Here is a 12,556-nt window from a genome sequence, read left to right on the forward strand (position 1 = left end):
CAGACTATGTAATTCAGTAATACATACAAGACCTACATATATCTATATTTCCCAAAATTTCAACCTACTTCAAAACAAAAACTTAAAAAAGAATTTCACGTTATCTCAAGCCTGAAAAATATTATATTAATTTCTGAGATTGAGTCTTTTGTCTGAAGCCTAACTTCGTATTTTCACGGAAAGTGTTTTCTTTGAGATAATGTTTTTCAGCCTACTTTTCTGCCTAACTTTTATATTTTTTTAGGTCCTTAAACTTGATATGAACCGTATGACAACATTATATTAATTTTATTTGTTTTTGTCCTATTTAGGTTAATATTCTTTAGTTATCTTATTACTTAAATAAAAACAAGACATACTTAGTTCCATGAATTAAATATCTCCAACTTTTCATCTCGAAGATTCTGTCAATGCCAAAACTGAGGGAAAGTAAGCAGTGTTTTGTCTAAATTAAATTACATTACACAACATTATTGTCAACCTCAATTATTTTTGACATACTTCTCTTTATCACATCCACATACACACACACACAGAACAAAGATCTACAGTCGTGAAGGTATCTACTAACGTTCGTAAAAATGTCACTCACACAAGCATGTGCGTTGACGAGCTTTTACCGGCGCTACCGGTGCTGTCAGTACTGAGTGTCGTGCATCGAGCACATGCGTGTGTGAGTGACATTGTTACGAACGTTAGTACGCAGCACACCTGTTTACAAGAAAATGAATCGCAATTAGTTTTGACATCTCTTCATCACGTAATCTTGTAATTATTACTCGTCCTAATTGACGATTAGGTACCATTAAAAATGTATGCACACACACAAATACACAGACACATACGCACGTGCATGCATGATCCAAACACGGTTGATTAATACACGTTCCTAAAGTTCTCAGAATATCAATCAAACGGGACTTCAGTGAGCCATGAGTATGTCACTATGGTTGTTTGTTTTTGTGTACAGTTTAGCCAATATCAATTTCACGTGTACTGTGACCAAAGAGGGGTTTAACTAGAAAAACTTATTAGAATGTCAGTTATTGAGAGGTATATATTTTTTATTTACTTTTTGAATTTTATTGACAGTTCCATGTAGATATTGAGCATTGAACATTCATCTAGATTACTTATTACCACTGTATATTACTCGTATTTCTTTCTTATTTATATTACAAAAGCGAAAGTAACCGTGTCACAGAGCTCTTAGTTTTTTCAACGTACTGCGGTGCATTTGACGTCCCATGGCATCTTGTTCACGGCACGTTTTTTATAGTGACCCATAAAAAACTGACCGTCGTTCCTACATAGGTACGTTGAATTTACCGTAGATTTTCAAGGCAAAAATTTGCTGTGTACAAGGGGTCTTACGTAATCACACTAAATCCCAGCTTCGCCGATTACATAAACGTCAGGTTTCGTGAAAACCTTTTAATTATAAATTTCCACGTTTATTTTTAAAAGTAAAACCGGGCAATTATGTTGTCGGTGAAAATGGGCATAACACGACTGAACCGATTAAGATGTGGTATCCTAGAGACGGCAATAGTTTAGGAGGACAATATATAGGTAATTCCTTCTGAACTCTAGTACCGTAGAATTTCTGTATATATAGCTCAAAACAGCTAGATTACCTACATTTCATGGTTGTAGATATCAATAACTAGCTCGTGATTGGTTGGCGGTCTTTCAATGCAATTCTCTGAAGACCGTCTCTCTTTGAACATACTATAGTATATAATATAGGTGGTGTAGTACAATATATTATTGTTCTCTTTTGTACGGCAAGTAGAAAGGCAGTGATTTTAGTATTGTTGTGGCTAACGTAAGACGTGTGTTATTGAGAGCGTTATTTTGTAGTATTGTGGTATAACTTTATGAGTTCTCGAATTATATTCTTTGTTCGATATGTTTACAAAATATAATTTAACTAAAATAACACTGCTACAGAGGTATATTTGTTTGCAGTCAAAAAGCTCACAAAACTACTAAATTCTTCTAAATGATTTTTTCACTCTAAAGAAGCTACACAATCAAAGTCATAGTCAAATGTATTTTTTTTCAAAAAGACAAGAAACGTCACACTAATTTCACGGTTCCGATCACTAAGTGACATAGGCTATATTTTGACCAAATCCCAGTGAGTGAAACCACAGGCAAAAGCAAGTAAATAAGTTGCTTGTATAGTTTATTGATCACTGATCATTAATTTGGACCGAAACGTGATGAAGACAGAATGTGTGCTTGCGTCATTTATTGATGGTGGGCCTCGAAATTCAACATTTATTTTCTTTTTAGGGTTATCCAGACGAAAAATGGGAGGATATAACCAAAGTTTCATACTGTCCGAACATGTTTATCTCAGAGATATATCTCGTGTACCTAGGAATCTTTGGATATTTTCAAACAAAGTGTCGCGTCTGTCTAGTGATTCATAACGGAGGTTTACCTAGTGACATAATTTATATCCTTGTGAATGTAGGGCAAGTGGATATTAATGTATTTTTTCAAATATTATTTTGTTATACTGGCTGTGCCCCGCAGTTTGACCGACGTCTCGGGAGACTTACTTCCCGCAACCGGGCAAAAAGTTACTCATGTTCTTAATCCGGCCATAAAATATCTGTTCTCCAAATATAATTCAATCAGTTCAGAAGATTTAGCGTGAAAGCGTGACAAACTGACAAAGTTACTTACTTACACATTTATAATAGTTGTTAGTAAGGATTTAGTAAATAACATTGAGAGAGTAATTTATATACAGAGCCCATTTGTCGGTAACCACAAACTAAGATGGATGCGGAAATAATGTTATACATTGCCAAGATAAACTATTTGTACATTGTTGTTATTGTTCTGTTTATGTACCTAAAGTAAATTGTAAATCTTTGTGTCTTTAAGAACATAAAACTTTTGGAATGATTATTTGTGGAATGGAGATTGCAGGGGAAAAAGTTGAGAGAAAACCAAGCATATTGTGATAGTGAGAATAATGGATTCAAATTACAAACTACTGTCGGAATATAGCTACTTATTTTTTAGAAATAATTTTAATGTGGATTTTCATTGAGAAGTTAATTGATCTAAAGAATAATGCACGGTTTCACTTTCAAGCTTAAATTCATTTTAAAAAACAACATGGTTTTTACAACATAAATTATCGCAAACTATACAATATAAACGAGCAATTCATCTTAGAACGATTTCAATTGCCATTAATTGCCATTACTTGTATTGGGCTAACATTAACATTAAAATTATATCTGAAGTAAGCAAATCAACTGATATACAGAATATTAGGAACGGCCGTTAGACGAGCTCTTCACACATCTACATAAATATTTCATTAATTCAGTTTCTGTCACTGTTCAGCATCTTCCGATTAGGGAGGGACCCCTAATATGAATTCGTGGTTGATTTATGAAGGCCTTAGGCAAATGTATGAGCTACTATCGTTTTCGAACTAATGTCTTGCCCGGGTACGCCCGGGATATGTAACATGTACATACAAGCCTATCTTCCACCGGTTTCCTGAGGAAATACTTCCCGCAAACGGATCAAACGTAGCCTATATTATAATGTGCCTATGTTATTCTGATGTATTTGTTATTGACAATTTGTCTTGTAGGTATGTTATCTAAACTTCTGTACTATCATTTAAAAAGAAGGAACCATTTTTTGTTTGTTCGTACCCAAAAGACACCGAAGCTACTGGACCAATTTGAAAAATTATTTCACTCCTGGGCAGCTAGACTAACATATATCATCCCTTACTTAGTAACTAGGTTACATTTTATTCGGGTAGGAGCAGTAATTCCCACTGGAAAACGGCGAGTTGCGAATAAAATTCATCAACCTGTTCAGCAGTTAAAGGGTGATTGAGTAACAAACATTACAAATTTCCAAACCCACAACTTTAAGTAAAATTGATATCGGTAGGATTTGTACCTCAACTTTCCACATGAATCTAACTCTGTGCATTAGTTTTCAAAATCGATAACATATAGATAGATAAATGAACAATTGAGCAATGAGTCTTACATACAGGGTGTATCGTTCACAATCACATTAAATCCTATCGCATATACTTTATGATATTCTATGGCGAATTGTAAAAAAAATAACCTGATCCATTCAGTGGTTTAACCACAGGAGTCATTTTTCGTTTTTTATAATTTACAACATCATGTGTAAAGCAGAGATAAAGTTAGGAGTATCGAGTGTTTTGATCAGCTGTCAGTTTTTAAGGGAGATTTTCAGTTGTTTGTAGTGCTTTTATAAGGTGTTCTAATTTTCGCACATTTTTATTCTGTTTACTTTGTTTGAAAAACTCGTTTTTTTATTTTTACGTATTTTTCTTTTTTCTTTGTGCTAATCGACATATATTAACCGGTACATTACGCATTTCATTTTATGTAATTGTGAACGACACACCCAATATATGCAGGGTACATTATAGGTAGAGTGCCGCATCATCTCCCGAGCCTTTTCCCAACTATGTTGGGGTCGGCTTCCAGGTATACATACATAGACATACACATACATACATATAGACATAGGTAAATAGGGGACATAGGTAGAGTACCTACCCATGTAGCGTAAATTCTATTCTCGGATCACATGTGTACGTTATGTCTATTTTGAGATCGGGCACTCAGGAATACCAGTAAGTACTGGGAAATTGGACTAAGTATGGTCTTAACTGTAAATGCAGTTACGAGTACGTACTAAATGTGTAATAGTTCTGTTATAGCAGTTGGTAATTGTATATAATGATAGGTAATAAGGCTCTGTTGTTTAGTAAACTAAATTGTTAAGTGGTTTTTTTTTTGAGCTTAGTTTTCACCAACGTCCCTTAGGGAAAACTCCAGACAAAAACTTAAAACCCTCCTCAATAAACAGGCTATTTAGCACTGAAAAAAATCTCTCATTGGGCCAGTACATCTCTTCAGCTTTACGTAGAATTTACAAAACTAAATTGTATTTCTTACAAAGTATTTTAGCAATATCGCAATGCTCTTAGTCCCTTTAAACACGGGTATGCGGGTCAAGATCCCAAGCAAACACCAACATGACTTTTACTTTTGTTTATTTTGGACGCCACTTACTAAGGTCGAACCCTTCTAAATATGAGAAAGGCCTCTAAACTGCAGTGTGTGTTTGCTCGATGAAAGGCATAAAACAATAGTATGTAAATAGGGGTTATTTGACTACATCATCCCCATCATAATATAATCAGCCTTTTTACTGTCCCACGTGTTAGCTACGGCCTTTTTGCACGCAGAGAAGGAATGAGCGTAATTTACCACGCTTGCTCAAGTCAAATTAGCAAATTCTGACTATAAAATCCAGGTTTCCTCAAGATGTTTTTCTTCATGTTTTTCTCAGTCACTATTGTCCAAGATATAGTTACATAGGTACTTGAGCTGAGATAGAATACACGATAATTTAAATCCAGGTATAAGTTATGTTCGAACAAAAATAATCTCTACAAAGATAACCTTTTCATTATGTTAATAGAGGTCAGTTATAAACAGTCACTACTCTATTCATAGTGGTGTTGAATACAGTCCTTTTTTTAGTGTATTTCCTTCTAGCCCTCACGTGGCATGACACAAGTGGTGCCGAGTTAAGGTGGGCTGCACCATTTAACTTTTACGATAACCAAATTATCACTAGTCGTATACCTACTTACCGCTCTTTAGTCTGAACAGCGATTTGACAACTGAAAATGTTGTCTTATGACTGAATGTGTGAAATGAAATGTTCGGTTGTTGTTACGGTAAATGGTGCAACTCACCTTTCTAACACGTCGTAAGACAAGAGCTTAGAGACTGTGTTAAATATAAATTCTAGTATGTACATTGTTTTGATGAAAAATCTATATATATATATATATTATATATGTATACATAAGAAAGTCGTGTTACTTACTCATTTTATAACTCAAAAATTACTGAACCGTTTAAGCTGAAAATTTCCTGAGATAGCAGAGACCCGGAAGAAGGACATTGGATAGTTTTTGTCACCATCCGGCTACGGGAAGCAGTTATCTCGGAACGCGGGTGAAACCGCGGGCAGGAGCTAGTTTCGGATATTTTTAAACGCCAATCTGCGGAATAATTCCTATTGAGGTGTTCTTTTATACAATTAATTACGGCATTGAAATAAATCTGTCAAAAATGGTTATTGATATCGTACCGGCTAAATTAGTTATAAAGGTCAATAGAGGTCTGATATAAATACACCGTGAAATTATCTACAAAAATAACTTTCCGCATGCTCTATGAAAATAGCCGTTTTTGAAGTATACATAGGAGTACCGTTATTAAATTAAAATTGAGAACAAAAACCTTAATTGTTTATTTAAAAAAAATGTGTATAAAGTAAATCACTTATTTCGTAACGCGTTCACTTCGTTGCAGTTTTTAATAATATTTTATTAAGCAATTATTTTTCCAAATATAGTTGGGGAAAGGCTAGGCTGATGATTGAAATCGAAAAGGTATTTCATAAAAGCCACAAGTGCCTACTTATTCAGAAATCGGGGCTGAAATTTGTTGGAAAATAAACGCTCGCTCGGGGCAATCTTCGAATACTTTTAAAGGGAATCGAATTTTTTGTGGCTCTTGTTTATAGGTATTTCATATAACATGAGCATGTACGTAAAGGTCACCTATTATGGAAATATGTAAGTAATTGTTTTTGAAAAGTTTTCTCTTTTATATGAAGTTGCCATATAAATTATCAAAAGCAAACTTCGTGATATTTTTTTTGTGTCATTTTGGTTCCACCTACTGTGGTTTGATTTCTTTATTTTTGTTTCCGCCATAGGTCGTTGGTTTGAAAATATTTCAGCCTGATATATGGTATATAGAATTCCCTGTGTTTTTTAAAACCACTCCAACGTCCAAGTCAGACGGCGCCAAGCATTTAACTTTATCGACGTGCAGCTGTTGCTTACCCACAGGCCTCCAATGAAAATGAAATAACAGAAGCACATGTTACTGTGAGTATCTGACTAATATACAGGATATTTTTAAGCAGTGCGAAAAACAATGTGTGGTTCAGAATCAGTAAGAGAACAAATGTGCATTATTAGTTAAAAAGAAATAAAGCATTTCGAACATGTTCATGACCCATGTAGTCGCTGCAAGTGCGGTTGGCAGTTAATAGTTCTCTTCCTAAACGAATCTTAAGGAATTATACGTGCCTAGTATGACGTTATTGCGGTGGCCGGTCGCTTTCCCGTTAGACCGTAAAATCGATTAAAAAAAAATATATTTCGTTACCAATAACTTTTTTATGTACTAAAACATCAAAATGAACCTTCAAAACTCATTTAACTAGAGGCTGTCAAAGATGGGGACTGGTTAAAAAATATTCCACTACAAGGATTACTAAAACACTCACCGGTCAACGGAGATGCAGACGAGTACATTAGAAGACAGATAAAGCCCGAACGCTCGGAGAACGAGTAGTAGCTTGCACATCAGGTTACCCACCAACCAGGCGTTTGTGTACTTCCAGCCGATCTGAGGACAATTACAAGTATTAAGTCAAAGTATACTTTGTGCGTGCTAATAAATTGCCAGCCTTTTTGGATACGCTCCCAGTCGACAACAATGGGGATGAATTTTTTAACGGTTTCTAGGTTTTTTTTTTGTTTTACTGGGATAGTTTTTTTTATATTTATTGTAAAAGTATAGGTACTTTGATATTACCCGGATAACTTGGGGTCGAGAAGGTCAGGAAGTACACTAGCACCTACTCAGCTGCATCCAGATAGACTGGAAGCCGACCCCAACATAGTGTGGAAAAAACGCGGCATATTATGGTATACAGATAAATTATGTAATAATAAGTTATCAGCTAATACGTGGTATTGTGTTTTAGTTTTATTTACTAACCCATTTCATTTCAGATTGCTGATTTGAAATACAGATACGCCAGTATTATTCCGTTTATAGGACAAAATCCTATTACCGAACTCTTAACAAAAATCTAATTTTAAACCGAGACATAAAGAGCCTATACGAGTTATCTCTCCGCACTGCAAACAACCAAAAAAACGTTTTAATCTAACTAATGGCCTCTGTGTTGTGTTCAAATAAAAGAAATCTCGTTTCAAAGAATGTAAAATTATTTGATTATTATGTGAAATTAAAGTGGCGTTTTAGAACCTAGATCCTTTAACTCGATAAGGGTTCTATCACAGAATAAATACTACATATGCACAGTGGTGAAGGTACTTTGCTGGGGAGTTTGTTGCGCCACTTCTTCTTCCCAGTAATAAGGGGTGAAGGGTGGGCGTTTTGGGGGCTGTCTTTTGTAAATTCCTGAAGTTCAAAAGTGCTGACTTGCAGCCAAGTTTGAATATGAATGATGAATGTTCATTTTTTTGATATTGGTACCTACTATAGTTCGTAAAAATGTCACGCACACACGCATGTGCATCGACGAGCTTTTGCCGGCACTACCGGTGCTGTCAGTTCTGAGTGTCGTGCATCGAGCACATGCGTGTGTGAGTGAAATTGTTACGAACGTTAGTACCTAGCTTCAAAACAGCTTAGAAGAGAATATATTGAAACTCTCCTTCTATTTACTAGCATAAAAGTGGATACATACATTGCAAGGCAAGCGCCACGAACGGCAAACAATGAATGCCTCAGCTTGAGGCGTGTAGTTGAAAAATTATACCAACATACATATTACGCTCGGGTCGAAACAACGTTCGTGGCACATGCCTCGCAAAGTCTGAATAGGGATTAGAGTACCCCCTACTCTGCAAACTTTTAGTTGGCGCATAGTTTGTTTGTGCTCATAAATCAGTATGAAGATGAAAAATAATGAGATGCACATTACAAAGATCAGGTATTAAGCCGACACAAAAACTTCGTTTGAAGTCAAGATTTTCTTAAAAAAAGATTTTGGCTACTATTGGACCTGCTGTCGGCCGACTGTTTAATCTGCAGTGTGCGGGTACTCTTAAAGTTCCTATCTCCATATATTCAGGACGGTCGGAACCCAGTCCCAAAATAATAGAGGGAAAATTCCTGGTTTTTAATACAAACAATCGCCTAAAGATACAGATTAAACGTACTGTCCGACACACAATTTTCTTCAAAGTATTTTTATTATTTGTATAAAGTTCCGTTCTAACAGAAATGGTTGCTTTTATCTTTTCTCTTTTTGATATTTTGACTCTGAATGTTTAAAGGTCAATGTGATTTTAATCAGCGGTTGACCTGCTTTTAATTTAGTTACCAGCCGAATATTTGAAAACCCTAAATGTATAATTCTATAGTATATCTTATCGTGAAAAAACTTCCGCAAGCTTTCTTGTGACCAAATCAATTTTTCACACTTGAAGATTTGGAAAAACATGAAGAACATTAATGTAACCGTTCACAAGCAAAAATATTTATTCTTCCTAAAGTGAGTTCAAAATTATTAATTTAACAAACATTATGCCATAGATTACTCTGATCCGCCTCATGGACAGCTACATATAGACGCCAGCAAGTCAACCTACCCAATCGATCATTAACCTTCCACTATTATGATAAGGTTGAAAATCTATTGAAGAAAGACAGATTGAGGTACATTGTCTGTACTTACTACAACTGGGAGTTAGGTTAAATCAAAGGAAATAGCTACTATACTGCAAGTCATTGGACTTTAAAGTTTTCTTATTCCCCAACGCAGCTCAACTCTTGATCCTTCACTGATGTGAAGTCGTAACTACGTTCCGTTTTACGGCCGCAGGCGAGTGGTCGACGGATTGACGTATATACTGACATATATCTAGCCTAGGGTAGTATATAGACATGGACAACAAAATGACTAGCGGAGGTGCCATAACAGAAAATCTTCTAAGAAAGTAGCGCGACAAAATGCGGGTGTGCGGGGAACGAGGATCATTGCACGCCTTCTCCAGACCCGATTATTTTTGTAATACCAAAAATCGTTGACAAATGTCCCAAAGACACCGAACTCCTCGTTAGTTCACTCGTAACTGATTCTTTTTGGTCATGCCCACCATACGTATTTGACCTAGAAGAAGGCGTCTGACCTACCTGTGTTATAGCATCTCTGCTCGTCTTTACTAACTCCGTGTATGTTGCAAAGTTAGCCCTTTGTCATCCCTTCTAAGAATGAACAGAGGGATAAGATAGGATAGATAGGGGATACTGATGGACGTTCTAGCTAAATAGGTCTTTGCCCTTTCATTTACGTTTTGAAATGGACCAACGTTATTTGCTTTACCTAATCCAATGTGTTTTAGTTTGATTGTTGTAGAGGTATAATATTGAGTTAGTATTAAAAATAGTCTTGTAGATAAGTGTAATTATACTGAAAGAGTTTAAAAGGTTTAAAAGAGAAACAATAAAGTTTAAATACCTACATTTACTTAACATTAATAATACAGGTGGAAATATTATACCGGAATTTTATTTTTGCGAATTCGAATACGCAAAATATTTGTTTTCTTCGGCAAAGAGAGTATTAATTTTATTTGTATTTCAATCTGGATTCAGTTTCAGAGTAATAATTGAAATCGTGCTCAAGCCATCATGTTTACTTTATATTGAGCTGAGATAAAACTTGCGATGATATTTATCGAGAAATTCGTGCATATTTAATGTCCATTTATCTTTGCCCAATACGAATTATGTTTTCAGCATTTGCTTTTTCCAGTCAAATAAATACATTTAAATATACGATTTATGCTATAGGTGATTTCTACACCACTCAAAGCCGTGGCTAAAACTTTTTTTCCCTAACTTACCCTTCTTTCAATGTAATAAGTCTTCAAAAGTGAGTTCATAAGAGATTTTCTAACATCGCAGTTAGCTAACAAAAGCCACTTAATACGGAGAAACAAAATGAATAACAAGAAAAACACACAATACTGGTTAAGGTTAATAAATATACTCAGAGCGTCACAATAAACAATAAACATTAGGCCGGAGCCTAAACGCGGCCATTACAGCTATTTAGTGTTATGGCGGAGAAACGGGGCGCCTTACTGAACAAATTAAAACAATAATTTGGTCTTTTTCCTTGTTCGTATAATCCACGGAGTAAGCCAAAATGAGCAGAGATGCCATAATGCAGGTAGGTCAGGCGCCTTCTTCTACGTCAAATATGTACGACAGACATGACCAAAACGATCAGTTACGAGAGAAATAATGAAGCTTTCTGGTTATTTAAGACATCTTTCTATGAACATCTACAGAAATGGTCGAAGGGCTACCTATGGGCGAAGACAGATGTTCCTCGTACCCCGCACACCCGCATTTTGGCGCGCTACTTTTTTAGGAGATTTCCCATTATGGCACCTCTGTCCATTCTGTTCTCCTTGGTATAATTAGCATTTTGTTGTGTATTATTTACTAGCTTCTTCCAGCGGTTTCTCCTGCGTCCCGTGGGAGCTCGCTCCTGGATAAAATGTAGCCTTCATTTTTATAAGAGAATTTTCAAATTGTTTTCGTAGTTCCTAGATAGTTCAAGCAAATAAACTAACTCTTCAGCTTTTTAAGATAACTAAAGCAATTATAGTACAGTCAGTTTTAATCTATGAGCAGATTTCATCAGTGCTTAAATGTTTAATTAATCGATCTTTAGTTCCGAAAACAAGCAAAACAAATGACAACTTGGTTTAAAACTTAAATGGAAACATGGCCGCTATGCTAACAGCTTTGCTTCAGATAAATCATCTAGGAACAGATTGTACTAAAACCTAAGAGCAGTTAACCAACCGGAGCCGAAAAGTTTACCAAATTACGCGTAGGGTTACACAAAGCAACACACAGTGATCATTCACTCATGCGAAAGTTAGTATGCATAGCTATTTTTGTGGGAAGTAGCATTTGTTACTTTCCGCAAAAACTGAGAAACAGGTTTTTCAGTAATATAGCATGTACCTACTTCAGAACTTTATATAGGCTATTTTTTATTCGCATAGGTACGTGAAGTAGTTATCTCAGGAAATAGGCGAATCCGCTGAAGGAAGCTATTTGTAGACAGATACAAGCTATAAACTCTGAGTGCTTATGAATATAACGACTATGACCGGTGGTGTTGTTACTTTGGCGGAGTGTTGTTAATAGGCACGGCAATGCCTTTTCCAACTGTTTCAATGCTCTAAGACTAAAACAATGGGAGTTAAGATAAAGGCTGTGAAAGCACTCGACTTCGTAAATATTGTTAAGCTTCAGAAAACAGATTTACGGAACAAAAGTCTAGTTGTTCGAAAGTTGTTGATTTTGGTTTTGATAATTTATTTGTTCTTGACTTTGGTAGTTTGTGATGAAAATGATTCATCTCTCTGAGGTGAATAGCCTTAGCCTTAATAGTTAGAGGTTAAGCAGAATAAAAAAAAATTAACACTAGGTGGCTTTAAGTACATGGTTCTCGTTAACATTTCATAAAGATACAGAAAGTTTAAAGATCCTAATACTCATCTAAGAACCTTGTGTTATTTATAATGCGTTTTACTTGTACGAAACGTGGCAAATTTCTTTCCTTAGAGCAAACAACGAAAAAT

The 12,556-nt window shown here is 35.5% G+C and overlaps 1 protein-coding gene across 1 annotated transcript in view; it reads right to left on the reverse strand.

The window, feature by feature from the left end:
• The window catches only part of LOC110379088 (adipokinetic hormone/corazonin-related peptide receptor variant I), a 93,457-nt gene that overhangs the window by 41,167 nt on the left and 39,734 nt on the right, over positions 1-12,556 (reverse strand). Inside the window, exon 2 of the mRNA XM_064039007.1 lies at positions 7,417-7,538. Coding sequence (XP_063895077.1) covers positions 7,417-7,538 — 122 coding nt within the window. The remainder of the gene's footprint in view (positions 1-7,416; positions 7,539-12,556) is intronic.

This window comes from Helicoverpa armigera, chromosome 17 (genome assembly GCF_030705265.1).
Source record: "Helicoverpa armigera isolate CAAS_96S chromosome 17, ASM3070526v1, whole genome shotgun sequence".
Classification (NCBI taxonomy): domain Eukaryota; kingdom Metazoa; phylum Arthropoda; class Insecta; order Lepidoptera; family Noctuidae; genus Helicoverpa; species Helicoverpa armigera.